Source organism: Bombina bombina, chromosome 5 (genome assembly GCF_027579735.1).
Source record: "Bombina bombina isolate aBomBom1 chromosome 5, aBomBom1.pri, whole genome shotgun sequence".
NCBI lineage: Eukaryota > Metazoa > Chordata > Amphibia > Anura > Bombinatoridae > Bombina > Bombina bombina.
The window spans coordinates 338,578,301-338,598,953 of NC_069503.1; the positions used below are offsets into that span (position 1 = coordinate 338,578,301).

At 38.5% G+C, this 20,653-nt stretch overlaps 1 protein-coding gene across 1 annotated transcript in view; it reads left to right on the forward strand.

Moving 5' to 3' along the window:
• The window catches only part of LOC128661474 (ATP-dependent translocase ABCB1-like), a 261,506-nt gene that overhangs the window by 93,618 nt on the left and 147,235 nt on the right, over positions 1–20,653 (forward strand). Inside the window, exons 6-8 of the mRNA XM_053715723.1 lie at positions 16,534–16,725; positions 17,077–17,248; positions 19,828–19,952. Of these exons, the coding sequence (XP_053571698.1) occupies positions 16,534–16,725; positions 17,077–17,248; positions 19,828–19,952 (489 nt within the window). The remainder of the gene's footprint in view (positions 1–16,533; positions 16,726–17,076; positions 17,249–19,827; positions 19,953–20,653) is intronic.

The following is a 20,653-nucleotide window of genomic DNA, read 5'->3' on the forward strand; positions in this document are numbered from 1 at the left end:
GCATGTATTAGATTAGTGGGTAAATCTAATTAGCGATAGTGAGCTTAGGCAGCCATGAGCATAAACTTATATAATCATCAATACATTAACAGTCACCAATCTTTGAGCTTTTATCAGCCCTTTACTTGCATTGATACTGAGTCAGCCCTTTCAGGGCTATAAAAATATGTGGTCATTTGGTGCGTTAACAGTCCCCAAACAATGAGCTTAATAAGCCATTCAAGCACAGTGATAGATTCAGCCTTTGCACAGCTGCTAAGACTTAGGGGCCTATTTTTTCATGTGCGAGCGGACATGATACAATGTAGCGTATCATGTTCGCTTCACATCAATAAATGCCGACAGCATACGCTGTCAGCATTTATCATTGCACCAGCAGTTCTTGTGAACTGCTGGTGCAGTTCCGCCCCCTGCAGATTTGCGGCCAATCATCTGGGTCGAGGGACCTCTCAATACAGAAATGAGATGTGATTAATCTCTCGAATTATACCCTGAGCCAAGTAGAAATTAAGGTTCTAAGTTTGGGACTTTCATTTGTACCCTCTGCAAATTTTAATTTGTTCAGTACCTTATTGAACATTAACAAAATGATACGTAATTTAATGCTAAAAAAGTTTTAAAAAGAACAAGCTGTAAGTTTGTCTAGTCATTTGAGTGTAGAGGGTGTGAAAGCTGGTTTGCAGATGGGGACCAGGGTGTTGGATTTTCAGGACACTTGCAGCATCCTAACCTTGGAGTCTCTCCAGTATGAATCCACTCTGGATAAGGATGTAGAGTTAGTTGCACCATCTTTCAAACCTAGATTAAGTTTTTATCCAATCCACAATAGAGGGAGGATACTGGAGGGATTCCAAGAAAGGGTGGAGACCTTACTGAGTTGTACTTCAGGACTGACCTTACAGAGGGGCATATTATAGCCAGAAAAGAAAGTGTAGTTCTGGACAATCTGAGCAAAAATCTGAATCTTGTAGTCCGCTCTGCAGATAAAGGCGGAGCTGTGGTGCTTCTGAATAGGAAATATTTTGAAGCAGAGGCCCTTAGGCAACTACATGAAGAAGAGGATTACACTGTGTTAAGGTCTGATCCAGTAAAACATTTCCAGAAACCACTAGAAAGTTTAATTGATGATGGTGTGGACCTTGGGTATACAGACAAGAAGACCAAGAGATAGTTGTTGGTGGACTATCCAACAAATCCATTCTCCAGTCATTTACCCAAGGTCCACAAATCCCTGTTGGAAGTAAAAGGGAGGCCAATCGTGAGCGGTAGAGGTTCACTTTTGGAGCATCTTTCGTTATGGCTGGATGCCAATCTACAGCCGATTGTAAGCACTCTTAAAAGTCATTTAACAAACACAAAACATGTACTCAATCTTCTCTCAGGGGTAAGATGGGGCAGGGGCTTCACGTGGCTAAAGTCGTTGTGAGGTCCCTGTATTCCAGTATTCTGCATATAAAAGGCTTACAATCCTTAAAGTTTTTTTCTAAACAGATGGTTTGGGAACAATGAGGATTATGTGGATTATCTATTGAGAGTGGGAGGAGTTCCTTCTGACTCACAATTATTTCAAATTCCGGGGGTTTACTATCTCCAGAGACGTGGAACAGCTATGGGGGCGAAGTTTGCCCCCTCCTATGCCAAACTATTCATGGGTTGGTGGGAGCTGTTCCACGTCTTAAACATCAATGACGCTGGAATTAGCTTCACCTTGGAGTCGAATAAACAGGAGGTCAACTTTCTAGATATTACTTTGAAGGGTGTTCATGGAGAAGCAATAGAGACAAAGGTTTCCTATAAACCTATCTCAGGCAACTCCTTACTACATGCCAGGAGTTGCCATCCAGAAACAGTTTTTAAGGCGGTTGTCAAAGGGCAATTGATTTGCCTAAAGCGCAACTGCTCTTATGAAAGTGTCTACCAGCAAGAGGCAGATAACCTTATGAAAAAACTAAGAGAGCGAGGTTACTCAAACAAAGTCATAGAACAGACAAAAGGAGTAGTAAACAAGAAACAAAGAGGATTTATTGAAAAATAAAAATACTAGCCAGAGAATATCTAAACAAAGTATAGATAAGGAAAGAAGTAAGGTTATGTTTATGGCAGATTACTCCAATTAGTACCAGGAAATATGCAAAATAGTGAAATCTCACTACAGCATTCTGGCAGCAGATGATGGTCTAATGGAGGTAGTAAAAGGAGGTTGCAAATTTGCATACCGAAAGAATAGGTCCATAGCCAACATAATGGCACCCATAGAGCTGAGGACCAGTATATGTGAGAGTGATTCCTCGTGGTTTAGATTAAATGTCACATACAAGTGCAACTTTGTGGCTTGCAAAGCATGTGAGAAAGTGACCACCGGAGACCAGTTTCATTATACTGTAACAGGAGAAAGCTTTTCTAAAAAGAATTGTTATAACTGCCGCTCAACATACGTGATATATCTTATCACTTGTGCTGAATGTCGGCTACAGTATACAGGCTTAACAACAAGGGAAGCAAGGAAAAGGATGAAAGAGCACTTGTCAGATATCAAACAAGGAATGCTCACTTCTCCGTTAATTAATCATTTCACACATGTACATGCCAAAAGAACAGATAGTTTTAGTTTTAGGACCATTATTGAACAGTAGTGATGTCGCGAATAGTTTGCCAGCGAATAGTTCCTGGCGAACATAGCTTGTTCGCGTTCGCCGCGGCGGGCGAACATATGCAATGTTCGGTCCGCCCCCTATTCGTCATCATTGAGTAAAATTTTGACCCTGTACCTCACAGTCAGCAGACACATTCCAGCCAATCAGCAGCAGACCCTCCCTCCCAGACCCTCCCACCTCCTGGACAGCATCCATTTTAGATTCATTCGGAAGCTGCATTCTTAGTGAGAGGAGGGACAGTGTAGCTGCTGCTGATTTAATAGGGAAATCAATAGCTAGGCTAGTGTATTCAGTGTCCACTACAGTCCTGACGGACTCATCTGATCTCTGCTGTAAGGACAGCACCCCAAAAAGCCCTTTTTAGGGCTAGAACATCAGTTGCAATTGCAGTTGCCTGCCTGCCAGTGTGTGTGTCAGGCTCACAGCGTATACTGTGCCCACTTGCCCAGTGTCACCACTCATATCTGGTGTAACAGTAGTGTACATTTAAAAAAAACAACACTTTTTTCACTGTGAAATAATAGCAGTCAGTTTCCTCCAGTGTCACACCAGTGCAACTCATATCTGGTGTAACAGTAGTGTACATTAACCCCTTAATGACCACAGCACTTTTCCATTTTCTGTTCGTTTGGGACCAGGGCTATTTTTACATTTCTGAGGTGTTTGTGTTTAGCTGTAATTTTCCTCTTACTCGTTTACTATACCCACACATATTATATACCGTTTTTCTCGCCATTAAATGAACTTTCTAAAGATACCATTATTTTCATCTTATCCTATAATTTACTATAAATTTTTTTTATAAAATATGAGGAAAAAATGGAAAAAAACAAACTTTTTCTAACTTTGACCCCCAAAATCTGTTACTCATCTACAACCAACAAAAAACACCCATGCTAAATAGTTTCTAAATTTTGTCTTGAGTTTAGAAATATCCAATGTTTACATGTTCTTTGCTTTTTTTGCAAGTTATAGGGCCATAAATACAAGTAGCACTTTGCTATTTCCAAACCATTTTTTTTTTCAAAATTAGTGCTAGTTACATTGGAACACTGATATCTGTCAGGAATCCCTGAATAGCCATTGACATGTATATATTTTTTTTTAGAAGACATCCAAAAGTATTGATCTAGGCCCATTTTGGTATATTTCATGCCACCATTTCACCACCAAATGCGATCAAATAAAAAAAATTGTTCACTTTTTCACAAATTTTTTCACAAACTTTAGCTTTCTCATTGAAATTATTTACAAATAGCTTGTGCAATTATGGCATAAATGGTTGTACATTTTTCTCTGGGATCCCCTTTGTTCAGAAATAGCAGACATATATGGCTTTGACGTTGCTTTTTGATAATTAGAAGGCCGCTAAATGCCACTGCGCACCACAAGTGTATTATGTCCAGCAGTGAAGGGGTTAATTAGGGAGCATGTAGGGAGCTTTTTGGGGTAATTTTAGCTTTAGTGTAGTGTAGTAGACAACCCAAAGTATTGATCTTGGCCCATCTTGGTATATTTCATGCCACCATTTCACCGCCAAATGCGATCAAATAAAAAAAACTGTTACATTTTCCAAATTTTAGGTTTCTCACTGAAATCATTTACAAGCATTTTGTGCAATTATGGCACAAATGGTTGTAAATGTTTCTCTGGGATCCCATTTTTTCAGAAATAGCAGACATATATGGCTTTGGCATTGCTTTTTGGTAATTAGAAGGCCGCTAAATGCCGCTGCGCACCACATGTGTATTATTCTCAGCAGTGCAAGGGTTAATTAGGGAGCTTGTAGGGTTAATTTTAGCTTTAGTGTAGTGTAGTAGACAACCCCAAGTATTGATCTAGGCCCATTTTGGTATATTTCATGCCACCATTTCACCGCCAAATGCGATCAAATTAAAAAAATAGTCAACTTTTTCACAAACTTTAGGTTTCTCACTGAAATTATTTACAAACAGCTTGTGCAGTTATGGCACAAATGGTTGTAAATGCTTCTCTGGGATCCCCTTTGTTCAGAAATAGCAGACATATATGGCTTTGGCGTTGCTTTTTGGTAGTTAGAAGGCCACTAAATGCAACCGCGCACAACACATGAATTATGCCCAGCAGTGAAGGGGTTAATTAGGTAGCTTATAGGGAGCTTGCAGGGTTAATTTTAGCTTTAGTGTAGAGATCATCTTCCCACCTGACATATCAGACCCCCTGATCCCTCCCAAAGAGCTCTCTTCCCTCCCCCACCCCACAATTGTTCCCGCCATCTTAAGTACTGGCAGAAAGTCTGCCAGTACTAAAATAAAAGGTATCTTTTTTTATATATATATTTTTAGCATATTTACATATGCTGTTGTGTAGGATCCCCCCTTAGCCCCCAACCTCCCTGATCCGCCCCAAAACAGCTTTCTAACACTTCCCCTCTGCATTATTGGGGGCCATATTGGGTACTGGCAGCTGTCTGCCAGTACCCAGTTTGCAAATAAAATGTTTTATTTTTATTTTTATTTCATTTTTCTGTAGTGTAGCTTCCCCCCCCCCAAGACGAATCCCCCACCCGCTCCCAGATCACTTAGATTTCCAAGTATTAAATATTTTGCACCCCTTTCTCCCACTTATAAAAACATTTTTTTCTGTAGTGTAGAGGTTCCCACCCTCTCCCTCCCTGTGCACGTGCCCGTCCGCCTCCTCCCGTGCACGTGCGCATGCCCCCAGTGATCCCGCCCCCGATCCCACCCCCCTCTCTGACAAGGACCGCATCGATGGCCGCCCACCCGCCTCCCACTTCAGCTCCCACCCACCAACGAATGCGGCCATCGATGCCCGGTGCATAGAGGGCCACAGAGTGGCTCTCTCTGCACCGGAGGGGTACAATTTGTTATTGCAGGATGCCTCGATATCGAGGCATCCTGCAATAACCGGAAAGCAGCTGGAAGCGATCAGGATCGCTTCCAGCTGCTTTCCAAACCGAGGACGTACGCCATACGTCCTCAGGCGTTAACTGTATTTTTTATGAGGACGTATGCCATATGTCCTCGGTCATTAAGGGGTTAAAAAAAAAAATAGAAATTTGACTGTGAAATAATAGTAGTCAGTTTCCTTCACACGTGTGCGTTTCAGGGCCTGCCAGGGCACAGTGTCACACTAGTGCAACTCATATCTGGTGTAACAGTAGTGTACATTTAAAAAAAAAATACAATTTTGACTGTAATAGATTGAATAGCAGTTAGTTGTCTGCAAGCGTGTGTGTCAGACATACAGCGTCTACTCTGCCAACTTCTGCCAGTGCACAGTGCCACTCATATATGTTGTCATAGTAGCTTGCACGCATAGTACCACTAATCGAAAAAAAAAATGACAGGCAGAGGCAGGCGACCCCTAAGGGGCCGTCATGGTCGTGGTGCTGTTATTCCCTTTGGTCCTAGAATAATGCAGTGCGGTGCGTTAAACGGGGAGTTTGGTCTGTCACTGTGAAGCGGGCGTAACCCTTACACTACCTGATCGATACAACATCATACCTGATGTTTTAAAGCATGTTATTCCAAACAATTTAGGAATGTTAGGTGATTTATGCCCTTTATGGATTAAAACCAGATTCTGCATTAACTATGTAATTTTCCATGGGAGTTTTGCCATGGATCCCCCTCCGGCATGCCACAATCCAGGTGTTAGTCCCCTTGAAACAACTTTTCCATCACTATTGTGGCCAGAAAGAGTCCCTGTGGGTTTTAAAATTCGCCTGCCTATTGAAGTCTATGGCGGTTCGCCTGTTCGCGAACATTTGCGGAAGTTCGCGTTCGCCGTTCACAAACGGAAAATGTTATGTTCGCGACATCACTATTGAACAGATAAAAAACATGAGCAGAGGTGGTAATGGGGCTGAAATTTTTGCAAGAAGAGAGGTCTTTTGGATCTTTTGCCTGAAAACCAGAGTTCCCAATGGTCTTAATTCGCAGTTTGATTTGATAAACTTCTGGTAATTTAATGATCGGTTTATATTCTGGTAATTTAATGATAGGTTTATATCTACTCAATTAAGTGAAAGTGACTTAATATAGGGTAAGTAATATTTAGCTCTATACTGCAAATTTTTGAACTCGAGGCTGGGTTGAGTCAGCCTAATCCCATGAGTGTATGCTACTTATAGGGGGAACGTATCCCCTCTAACTCAAGTATAATTATAATCTAAGGTTGGTTTCAATGAGTCAGTATTTGTTGAAACTTAGGTTCTGGTATGGCTTTAAGAAGGAGGTACATCAGTATATACAAGGAAGAGAAATAAAACAGGGAGTAGCATTATTTATCCTTTGTACTACCAATCACCTTAATAATAGGGGTAAGGGTAGTGTAAGTTCATTTCCCTTTTTAGAACTATTTGACATACATGTAAAATGTTGTTTAAAGTGACAAGGGAAATAGGGCATTTTTTTAGTGCTATACAATGATTGAGTGAAGTTTACTAGAAAGGATGAGCAATAGTTAATTATCTGCTAGGTCTGTATTGGTGGAGACCAATCATACAGCTAGGATTGGGTTTTTAAGAAAGCACTACACTAGTGCTTTTTAAGTGACTTGGAGTACGGCGTTAAGCCAAAACACGTCAGCCATTATAGTGTTCTAGCTGGGGGAACCCTGTGTCTCATCCCACCTTCATGTATGCTGTTCTCCACCAGCAGCTCTGTCACTTCCTCTCTTCAAGATGGCTCCTCCTTTTTTTGGGGTCCCTGCAATGCCGCTTGGTCTTGGGGGGAGGTGTTTTCTGAGTTAGTTACCCCTGCTTGAGTCGGCTCCGCAGCCCCTATCTCCACTTCAGCTAGCTAGCCTCCTGGCTTTTACGCTGTGTGCCATGACTCAATGCTCACTATAACAACACTTCTTCACTGCCCCTCCACAATCCACTCTCATTGGTTAGGTCCATTAAAGCAGAGAGACTCCAGGGTTCGTGCAATACTGGCTGTTAGATAATCTAAGAAAGAGTTGAATCTGGAGACTTGGTGGCTAGTTAAAATAAAAATCCTTTATTTCCATTCATTTAAAAGGTGAACAATTGATATGCTATCTTAGTTTGGTGTGTCTGTCAGTCTAGCTGATGAATTTCGGCTTCTCTGCCGTAATCATAGCGTGAGTGCTGACAAAAACACCTGTGCTCTTAAAACCGGTAGTTGAGTCCCATTGGTTAAAACAACAGCAGTGTACAACCTCCTTAATTAATTAATGTTTATACCCAATATGTGTTCAAATTCAATTGTATTATCCTTTTTCTAACACTATCCTTTTGGCCCTTTGGGGTGCATGGGGCAGTATAGAGGGCTACCTTGGTTAGACCCTGATTAGTGTCAGTTTAGGTTCCTCCCCATACTGACTTGAGGCACCTACTTTACTAAGTGTCCCAAGTCATGGGTCATAAATCATCCAAGTTATCTTAATCCCTAGCCATAGTTATTTGTCATAGTGGTAAGAGATACCTGTCTTTGTCTGGGTATTAACCCTGTTTACAGCTTGTTAGATGTGTGTGGTTTTGAGCCTTTTAAACTTTTTAAGTATATGGACTAATTCTCTGTGATCTTAGATAAATGAACGTTTTTTAGTTAGAACAGAATTTGGTTATGACAGAACTTTAAGGGTTTGCAGGTTATTTACTGCACCATTGCCAGAAATTGATAAGGTCATATTCACAATTGAGTCTCAAAGGTTGTCTTGCTTTTAATGTGAGGATCCATTAGACCTCCTGTTTCGCTAATAGTTAGTCTCTATTGCCCCCTCTTTAAAGTCTGGTATGTTATCTACTATGGTCCATCTCAAACCCTTTGGATTTTTGTCATGTACATGGGTATAATGTGAGATGAGGGGTATATAGTGTGCCATTTTTTATGTTGCAAATATGCTCCCGTAACTGGGATCTGATCTCCCTTGAGGTCATGCCAACATATTTAATGTTGCAAAATGTGCAGGTCAGGGCATATATGACATAGGTAGCCCTACAGTATTAGCACATCTTGTGAGTGTATCTTATTTCAGGGTTTCAGCTCTCAAAGCCTTCTCCTGTCTGGACATACTAATAGGTTTTAAAAATTTTGGGAGTGGCATTTGTAAACCCCATTGGTTGTAAGCCAAGAGCTCTGGTTGTCAATTGTGTTTTTTGAGGCAGGTTGGGGACACTCTATTCCCTATTGTGAGGCCTTACCTATATGCAAAGCGGCAACCACCCCTTGCAACATCCACCAGGTCATTATCTGCTGTTAAGACCAAGAAGTGTTTCCTAATTATTCCACAGATCTGATGGAATTGGTTGCTGTAGCTAGTAATGAAAGTATTTTTATTGGTGTATTTACTTTTCTCTGGTTAAAAAATATTTCCTATCTCTCTGTTCAAAAGATCTCCTTATTCCTTTCACCGTCTGCTCTGGATGGGATCTGGAGATAAGTCTGTCTGTTAACTCGTCGGCCTGTACCTTGAAATTCAGGTCATCAGAGCAGTTTTTTCGAGTTCTAATGAACTGCCTTTTTGTGATGGCCTTGAACACCTAATTCAGATGTCCACTTCTTGCATGTAGCAAAGAATTGCATGCTGAAGGTTTCTCAAATATCTTAGTGTTGATATACAACCCTTTATCTGTATAAGAGCCTGTGAGAGTGACATCCAAGTAGTTTATACTGTTTCTGTTAAACTCATAAGTGAATGAAAGGTCTATGGTGTTATCATTAAGGTAATGTAGCAAGTTCACTAACATGGGCTCACCCCTGTGACAAATAAGAATGAGATAATATATAAATCTCCTGTAAAAGGAGATCTGATGCTTGAAGTGATTTCTATCTCCAAAGCTGTGGGACAGATCAAACCAACCCATGAAGAGGTTGGCGTAGGAGGGAGAAAATTTTGATCCCATCACAGTCCCACATCTCTGGAGATAGAAACAACCCTTGCACCTAAATTAATTGTGGGTCAATAGATATTTGGTTACCCTCACAATGAATTCACAGCTAATATCATCATAGAGTGACGATCTCCTTAGAAAGAAGTTGATCACTTGCAGCCCTTCCTCGTGGGGTATTGAAGAGTAGAGGGCTTTGACATATATGGTTAGCCATGCTTGTTCGTCTAACCAGCCCAGATCTTTGACAAGTTCTAAAAGATGTTTGGTGTCTGTAAGATAACTTTGTCTCCCAGGACCGAGTGGCATTGAGAATAACACTGCATGATGAACTGTAAGTCTTATTAGCTGTGCAAAGGCTGACTCAGTATCACTGTGCTTAAAGGGCTTATTAAGCTCATTGTTTGGGGACTGTTAATGCACCAAATGACCACATATTTCTATAGCCGTGAAAGGGCTGACTCAGTATCATTGCGATTAAAGGGCTGATACAAGCTCAAAGATTGGTGACTGTGAATGTATTGATGATTATATGTGTTTATACTCATGACTGCCTAAGCTCACTATCGCTACTTAGATTTATGCACTAATCTAATACATGCCTTATATATAACACCTCCCCACACTTTTTATAAGGACGCTGTTTACCATTCACCTTTTAATAAGAGCGTGCATTTTCCTTATTGCTGTTGGAACACAGAACTTAAAAATGAACACAGACCGCTAAGGTGAAAACAGGATTAAATATTACAGCTATCACAACCTCATTAGGGCCAAGAGGCTTGCACATAGACTCTTTTATCTGTACTATTTTTTTTTATATAGGGGATCTGGTCACCCCTGATCCTTGGTGCAGCCTTAGCTCTCAATAGGTCGACACGCAGGCAATATTAATTAATTAAAGGGACACTGTACCCAAAAATTTAATTTCGTGATTCAGATTGAGCATGAAATGTTATGCAAATTTCAAATTTACTCCTATTATCAAATTTTCTTCATTCTCTTGGTATCTTTATTTGAAATGCAAGAATGTAAGTTTAGATGCCGGCCCATTTTTGGTGAACAACCTGGGTTGTCCTTGCTGATTGGTGGATAAATTCATCCACCAATAAAAAAGTGCTGTCCAGAGTACTGAAACCAAAAAAAAGCTTAGATGCCTTCTTTTTCAAATAATGATAGCAAGAGAACAAAGAAAAATTGATAATAGGAGTAAATTAGAAAGTTGCTTAAAATTGCATGCTGTTTCTGAATTACAAATGAACAAATTTGGGTTCAGTGTCCCTTTAAGCCACAAAATTTGGAAACTACATTGGCCTCATACTAATACTGTACTCTATGGACACAGAATGTTATGATTATAACAATACTATTAATATATTAGTAAAGCTTCCAGGACATTTATTTTATCGTGTGGTATTGAGACTTTAAAAACTATCCTCACGACAATGGAAAATACATTGGAAAACCAAGATTACTTTTCTCTTAAGTCATCCATGGAGAGAGATAAACTAAGCTTTGACTTTGATAACGTTTTTGTTACCGATAAATCTATCCTTTCTTTAAGTTCACTCTTTGATAAAATGGAGCAATTGTTAGTCAGGAAATATAAGGCTAAATGGGATATACAAATTTTGACTAGATACCATGAAATGGGTTTAATACCCAGGGGTCTAAAACTACATAAATTCCCAACTTTTATCACTGACAACCTTGATTTCATCATATGATGGAATGACTCTTTATCAGATTGTTCACTTAAGTTACTGCTTCTAGTAATTGAGTTTAAATCTAAATTGCTGAAAGAGATTACAACTCAGATTAATCATGTGCAAACGGAACTCAATAAAAGACAAGTTGCACCTGAGTATTCAGAGTATGACAGAATACTCAGAGTATCTCAGAAGCAAAAACTCTGTTATTGGAAGTAAAACACAAAAAGTACTTTAGGGACCTATCTATGATCTTAACAGGGTCTATGTTTGGAATTAAAGGGAACGTTCCCAATATAGAAATAATTACCCCCAGAGAGGCAGGGGTAGACAGGGAAGGGGAAACAGGAGAGGGAGGTACAATGATGGGAGACGGGTGCAGGGGCAGACTAAGACCAACCAGGGCCCCCGGGCAAAAGTGTGGCAGGGCCCCACCCTTTTTGCTCCATCTACCTCCTCTGCCCCTCCTTCACCCTATTGCCCCTCCCACCTCCTGTGCCTCTCTCATCTCATAGGCCTCCTACCTCATATTATACAACATTGGAAACAAACTGATGACCCCTGCTTGAAGCTTCTAAGCTGTCACATACCCACAAGGCAGATCTCTCACCATCTTAGGTAAGAGATCTGCCTTGAAGGTATAGACAGTTTTAGATGCTCCAAGCAGGGGGTCATCTGTGTTTGTTTCCACGGTGTATCAGGCAGGCACTGACTTTGCAATTCCCTTAAAGGGACAGTCAACAGCAGAATTGTTGTTGTTTAAAAAGATAGATAATCCCTTTATTACCTATTCCTCAGTTTTGCATAACCAACACAGTTATATTAATACACTTTTTACTTCTGTAATTACCTTGTATCTATAACTCTGCAAACTGCCTCCTTATTTCAGTTCTTTTGACAGAATTGTATTTTAGCCAGTCAGTGCTGCTATGGGCATCATTACTATACTGGCACACTTATTTATAAATAAACTTTTAGAACCTCATGATCTATCATCTAAATCTGCCGAGCTTTGATGTAGTGCTTATTTCATGAAAAGCTTTAAAAGAAAACATCTCTGACTGAATAAATTGTAGAATTGTAATCAACCTGCATATTCAATTATTTTATGAAACTAGTTATTAATTGTGTATCATGGAATAATGCGCTGGAGCTACAATTCTTTATCACCATACAACTATTGAGGATAGATGATAGATAGATATATAGATAGATAAACAGATAGAGGAACAACAAACAACTAAGCAAGCAGTACTTACCAGTTAGTTGGGAGTTGTCTGGGAGATGCAGATGATGGCTGCCTAGTGCCATTGCCTCCTTCCCTTGCCTCGCCTCACTATGCCGCCTCTGATTTTAGTAACTGCACATTGCAAAATGTATGCAGTGCGGCATCTGGGTGTCTGGAGTCTGGTTATAATTAATATGTGAACCAGAGTCATCCAAACCCGCAGGGCCGCCACTAGAAATTTGTGGTCCCCTTACTAAACCATTCATCAAGGCCCCCATTATGTTCTTTTATCTAATTTGCTTAATTCTCTTTATATCTATGACGAAAAGCATACTTAGGTAGATTTAGATGCAGTAAGGCACTACTTGGAGCTAGGTGATTGGTTGCTGCACATATATACCCTTGTCATTGGCTCACATGATGTGTTCAGGTAGCTCCAATTAGTGCATTGCAGTTCCTTCAACAAAGGATACCAAGAGAATGAAACTAATTTTATAATAGAAGTCAATTAAGAAGTTGTTTAAGATTGGGAACTCTCTCTGAATCATTAAATACATAAAAAAAATTGGTTGCATGTCCCTTTAAGAAACAATACAGAGTGCAAGCTTAAAGGGATACTAAACTTAAATTGTTTCTGTCATGATTCAGATAGAAAAGCAATTTTTAGTAACATTCTAATTTACGGCTATTATAATTTTATTTTGTTTTTTTATTTTTTTATGAATATTTTTTTTATTGAGGTTTTGCGATACAAACATACAAATGGCTAGATTACGAGTTTTGCGTTATGAGTGAAAAAGCTTCATAATGCTGCTTTTTCACTACCGCCGGTATTACAAGTCTTGTAGGTATAGCTGTACTGCACAATTTTTGGGCCGTCGCGCAACGTAACTACAGCAGCTTTCAAAAAGTCCTTTTTCAATGGGACTCCCATAGCGGCCAATCGGAATTCAAGGGACGCCATCTTGGATGATGTCATTTAAAGGAACCTTCATTCTTCAGTGACCATCGAAAGAAGAGGATGCTCCGCACCGGATGTCTTGAAGATGGAGCCGTGCGTCGGAAGGATGAAGATAAAAGATGCCGTCTGGATGAAGACTTTTGCCCGCATGGAGGACCACTTCTTGCCGTTTGGATGAAGACTTCTCCCGGCTTCATTGAGCATGGATGTCCGGTCTTCAAAAACTGTAAGTGGATCTTCGGGGGTTAGTGTTCAGTTTTTTTAAGGGTTTATTGGGTGGGTTTTATTTTTAGCTTAGGGTTTGTGCTGAAAAAGAGCTAAATGCCCATTTAAGGGCAATGCCCATCCAAATGCCCTTTTCACGGCAATGGGGAGCTTAGGTTTTTTTAGATAGTATTTTATTTGGGGGGTTTGGTTGTGTGGGTGGTGGGTTTTACTGTTGGGGGGTTGTTTCTATTTTTTTTTAACAGGTAAAATTAAGAGCTATTGGCAGTTTAGTGTAGGCTAGGTTTTTTATTTTGGGTGGGCTTTTTTATTTTGATAGGGCTATCAGATTAGGAGTAATTCTTTTTATTTTTGATCATTTTGTTTTTTATTTTGTGCAATTTAGTGTTTATTTTTTTGTAATTTAGATGATTGTATTTTATTAATTTAATTTATTTTATTGTAATGTTAGGTTTTAGTGTAAGGCAGGTTAGGTATTATTTTACAGGTAAGTTTGCATTTATTTTAACTAGGTAGTTATTAAATAGTTAATAACTATTTACTAACTAGTCTACCTAGTTAAAATAAATACAAACTTACCTGTGAAATAAAAATAAAACCTAAGCTAGCTACAATATAACTATTAGTTATATTGTAGCTAGCTTAGGTTTTATTTTATAGGTAAGTATTTAGTTTTAAATAGGAATTATTTAGGTAATAATTGTAAGTTTTATTTAGATTTATTTTAATTATATTTAAGTTAGGGGGGGTTAGCGTTAGATTTAGGCTTAGGGTTATGTTAGGAATAGGGTTATGCTTAGGGTTACGTTAGGTTTAAGGGTTAATATATTTATTTAGTGTTTGTGATGTGGGAGGCCAGAGGTTTATGGGTTAATAACTTTAGTATAGTGGTGCGACATTGGGGGCGGCAGATTAGGGGTTAATAACTAATGTAGGTGTCAGCGATATCGGGAGCGGCAGATAAGGGGTTAATAGTTTTATTTAGGTGGCGGCGATGTTAGGGTCAGCAGATTAGGGGTTAATAACATTATGTAGGTTGCGGCGATGTTAGGGGCAGCAGATTAGGGGTTAATAACATTATGTAGGTTGCGGTGATGTTAGGGGCAGCAGATTAGGGGTGTTTAGACTTGGTTTTTATGTTAGGGTGTTAAGTTTAAACGTAACTTTTTCTTTCCCCATAGACATCAATGGGGCTGCGTTATGGATCTTTTGATTCCTTGATCGCAGGTGTTAGGCTTTTTTTTAGCCGACTCTCCCCATTGAGGTCTATGGGGAAATCGTGCACGAGCACGTCAAAACACTGTTTGTATTTGGGTGAGGTATAGAGCTTAACGCAACCATATCGTCTGCGCAAGACGGGTTTTACAAAACCTGTAATAGCAGCATTATAGGGAGGTTAAATACTGCCGCTTTTGTGGCGGTCGTTAATTTCCCTATAGCACACAAAATTCGTAATCTAGCTGTGTGTAGAGGATCTGCAGATTCCAAAGCATTTTTGACTTTGACTTTTAAACAATTTTAAACCCTTTCAATATGTCTGTCTTAATTTATTTTGTTAGTTTGCTTTACACTAGCAGAATAAGAATATGTGGTCTTGTAACAAAAATCTTTGTGTCGGAATGATCTTGATTTTATAAAAAAAGAAAAAAAAAATATTTTTCTACCTCTTCTATTTCTTATTACTTTTCCCCCTCCCTTTTCTTATCATATTTTAGCAATGATTTTCTCTATATCTACCACCTAATCAAAATGTATTTAGTAAATCTGGATTTGTTTCTTCAATAAACTCATGACATTCTTCATGGAGACGAAGTTGGATCGAAATAATCTAGTATTCTTTCTACCCTTCTAAAAGTTCTACTTCTCAAGTTTTTTTCAAGTATCTCTACGTCTTATGGTTCTTGAATTTTTGTTTGCTACTTTTGGTACTTTCTTGGCTGTCTTTTTTAGTTTGTAATTTTTTTCTTATGAGCATCAAACACGAAAGAGGAAGTTTGGGAGCTCAGTGGTCAGTTTATGGTCAATATGGCTACTCTGATTGGTCACTGTACACCTTTTTCTCTATCAGTCTTTTCATTGGCTAGTTACGTATGGTCAATATTTTCACTGCCGTTTTAAATTTGTACTGTTTTGTCTATTTTGTTGAAAGCTGCATTGAGAAGAAAAAGAAAGATAAATCAAAATATTCATATCTGTGTCTTTAATAAAATCTAGATTATTTTGTCACAAGCAAGGATAATCAGAATTATAGAATATAGTTAACCTTGCTAAAGCTTAGATGCTTTTTAACAACAAATTTAGCCCTATGAAACAAAAAATCTCCAAAGACATTTATATGTCCACACCAAGGTTTTGTCTACATATATCACACTGCCCTAAATTTCCAAAACTAATTACAATTTCGTTAACCCTGGACTAAAGTGAAAAATACATTATGGCATTATTCTGTTTGAAGCCATGGTACCTTTGATGTCAATTGTGCCTTTAACTTTATCATTCCATTGCTGGTCTTCAAGTTCTACTAAAGATAATCATCTTTTTTTTTAATAACTTTGAGCAAAATTGGGCAGCTTATGAGAATCAAGCAATGGCTAGACTCTTTCCATCTCAAGCTAGGGGATGGTTTCATAAAAGGGTCCTGTCTCTATTTATATATTTAATTATATAATTGTATTTGAAATACTTGCTGTACCTACATTTTTATCTTTAAAATAAGGAAAACACAATTAACTAGAGTTAAAATACTTAATAAATATAGATGAAAATGTCCAAAAAAGTTAATATCTTGAAAATGGTTAAACATGTTAACCTTATCCTCGATATAAAGCCATTACTGTTATTATTTTGAGCTTCTCTTATATGTGTTTTGAGTTTTTGTCCACATTTTTTCTTTAAAGGTTTTCATATTACTATGTTGCTCTTGGGTGTGCTGTATTTACTTTAAGCACGTTTCAAATTTGGGCATTTTTACTTGCTGCAACAAGACAGATTTTACGGATTCGCCAGAAGTTTTTTAGAGCTGTTCTTCATCAGGACATGGCTTGGTTTGATTCAAGCCAAATTGGGACTCTTAATACAAGACTAACTGAGTAAGTGTTACATATTATTAATCATAAATTATGGCCTTTTTAATGTAGACAATCTATAGAGAAATATTAACATTAGCAACATAATTCAATAGTAGTAATGTAGAATATATTATCTCTGTTATTCATTTTACTAAACTAATTGAAATAGCAGTTAAATATAGAATATATCATTTCTAAGGATCTAGTTATAATAATATTAAAATATGTATAGTGAATAAAGTAGTTTTTCATTAATATAAACATTATTTATAATAAGTAGCATAATGACAACATGCAATGCCATTATAAATACTATTATCAGTAAGAAACAAAAAGTTATCATATCATCTAAAAAGATGTGTTTTCCCTTAGTGACATTAATACTATACACGAAGGTCTTGGTGATAAAATGTGTATAGTTGTACAATTTGTATCCTCTTTTCTAACTGGAATCATCATTGGGTTTGTGAATGGTTGGAAACTGACATTGGTAATCTTGTCAATCAGTCCTCTTCTTGGTGTATCAGCAGCAGTTTGGACCAAGGTAAGTGTAGATATACATTTTAAAAGAATACTTAAACATACTGTATTTGCTGAATTCACGTTGTACATTGTGTCATGTTACAAGAAATGAACCATAAATGCTGAGAATGGAGGGCACAGCGACTAATATAATAATAAAACAGAATTTATGCTTACCTGATAAATTACTTTCTCTTACGGTGTATCCAGTACATGGATTCATCCTTACTTGTGGGATATTCTCATTCCCTACAGGAAGTGGCAAAGAGAGCACACAGCAGAGCTGTCCATATAGCTCCCCCTCAGGCTCCGCCCCCCAGTCATTCGACCGACGGTTAGGAGAAATAGGAGAAACCATAGGGTGCAGTGGTGACTGTAGTTTTACAAAAATAAATTTGAACCTGACTTAATTGCCAGGGCGGGCCGTGGACTGGATACACCGTAAGAGAAAGTAATTTATCAGGTAAGCATAAATTCTGTTTTCTCTTACATGGTGTATCCAGTCCACGGATTCATCCTTACTTGTGAGATACCAATACCAAAGCTTTAGGACACGGATGAAGGGAGGGAACAAGTCAGGTAACCTAAACGGAAGGCACCACTGCTTGCAAAACTTTTCTCCCAAAAATAGCCTCCGAAGAAGCAAAAGTATCGAATTTGTAAAATTTGGCAAAAGTATGCAGTGAAGACCAAGTCGCTGCCTTACAAATCTGTTCAACAGAAGCCTCATTCTTGAAAGCCCATGTGGAAGCCACAGCTCTGGTGGAATGAGCTGTAATTTGTTCAGGAGGCTGCTGTCCAGCAGTCTCATAAGCCAATCGGATGATGCTTTTCAGCCAGAAGGAAAGAGAGGTAGCAGTCGCTTTCTGACCTCTCCTCTTACCAGAATAGACAACAAACAAATCTAACACCACATTCACTTTACCCTCCCGTGGAGATGCTACTTGTTAGAGCGGCAAAGAGAATGACTGGGGGGGGCGGAGCCTGAGGGGGAGCTATATGGACAGCTCTGCTGTGTTCTCTCTTTGCCACTTCCTGTAGGGAATGAGAATATCCCACAAGTAAGGATGAATCCATGGACTGGATACACCATGTAAGAGAAAATAAAGGATTTATAATGTGAAAAGTAGGTAAACTGTTACAGGAGGGCAAAAATATTTGTTTTGTTGACATTTGTCAAAGCTTTGAAAGGGTGTGAGAGTTTTACCCAGAAATAATCTGTCCCTATTGAACTTGGTTGACTGTAGATGGATACTCTATGTTGACTGCCAACATTGCACACACATCACACATCAATAGGTGTGTGTCATCAGTAGGGAACATCTTTAGCCAAATAATTCTCAAATACAAATCCACAGTACTTAAAGAATCAAATAAACAATATAATCTATTAGTTGAAGTAAACATTTGCAATAATTCACATGTACCATCCAAAAGAGCTAGTCTAATATGTTTCATCATGACCACTTATGGAGTGTACTCTGAGAAGGCATCCATTGTGTAGACGTGAAATGTATTTGACTAGCAAAATGTTCCTCTTTTTCTGGGGTTGTGGCATGATTTATGTTTATCTTTTTAATCTCTGTTCAATTAATCGATTTCACAGTTAATTTCACTCCTTAGGTGATAAACACTTATGTTTATCAACTGCATACTAATCACAAATAACTAGAGGGTTTAGATTAGTGTTGTCCAACATTTATTCCATAAGGTTGACTGTCCATAATTTTTGGATATCCCAGTGCGAGACAACCTAAGCTGAGTCATATATTCTCAAACAGTGATAGCCTTAAAATTTCTCACCTGTACTATAAAGCCCTGGAGGAATTTTCTAAAGGCTGTTTCTACCTTGATAACAGTTCGCCTTACAAAGAATTGTTCCATGCATTATGTATGTGAAGTCAATGCATAACTGATTTAACAAGGGCCTTCAAGCTCACTGAACACAGCAGTTATGAAGCAGCGTTCTAAAGACCACTGATCTATAACTTGTCCGCTGCCTCTGAGGCTGCGGTCTTCAATCTGCCCGATCCTATATGATTGGCCTGATTGACACCGCCTGCTAGCAGCTGATTGGCCGCGAATCTGCAGGGGGCGGCATTGCACAAGCAATTCTCGTGAACTGCTTGTGCAATGATAAATGCTGACAGCGTATGCTGTTGACATTCACCGATGTCTGACGGACATGATACGCTACAGCATATCATGTCGGACAGACATTGGCAAATCTACCCCATTGTATGAAATGAATAAATTAAATATTGAAATAAAAACTTAAAATGGAATATAGAAAAAAAACATAACATAGGGATCACGGTTTGAAACGTGTCTCTAAGCCTATTGGGTTTTGATTACATATTTAAACATTTTGAAGACTTGGAAATTAATTTCAATTATAGGTTGCAACAAATAGAAAATATTATATATGGGGTAAGGCAGGGTCATAAGAGGGGAGGACATGGTCTAAAACAGAAGAAGAGTTGAGTGCATTATATTCTACACATAAGTTATGTTATCTGTCTTTTTAGAATCAAATAATCACATACAATTAATGGTAAGAGGGAATTAATGAGAGGTGGATACAAATTTATGTCATTACAGTTGGTTGCGTCATTTACCAGTAAAGAGCTAGATGCTTATGCCAGGGCTGGTGCAGTTGCTGAGGAGATCTTAACAGCAATACGGACTGTTATTGCATTTAATGGACAACAAAAGGCACTAGCCAGGTAAAGTTAGTATTTTTACATAGTGCATCCTTATGGTTACTCATGTTAAGCATTGATAATGGGCAGAGAAGCGCTTTGTACCATTACTTTAACTCTTGTTTTATACTTAATAATACCTTAAATTGTGTGTAAAAATCTAATATGACATTTAGCTATGGGATTTAGAGATCGCCTGGACTATGGAGTAGGGCCTTTGATCAATAGGAACCTGAGATCACTTGCTCTTTGAATTAAGAGCCAGGGATTCCTTGCTCTGTCTGCTCTTTCAGTAATTAGATAGATATAATTTCATCTTTAGTATTAACTATTATGATAAAACAGACAAATAGTGAGAGAACCACCTTTCAATAAAAAAACTGCTATATTTAACCAAAAGGGAAATTAAACCCTAATTTATATTTCATGATTCAGATAGTGAATACAATTTTAAACAACTTTCCCATTTACTTCTGTTATCTAATATTCTCTTGGCATCCTTTGTTGAAAATTATACCTAGGTATGCTTAGGACTAGCAAAGTACTACTGGGAGCTAGCTGCTGATTGGTGTCTGCACATATATGTCTCTTGTATTTGGCTCTGTTAATGTGTTTATCCAGCTCCCAATAGTGCATTGCTGCTCATTCAAGAAAGGATACCAAGAGAATGAATCAAATTTGTTAATGGGAGAAAATTGGAAAGTTGTTTAAACTTATTTGCTCTA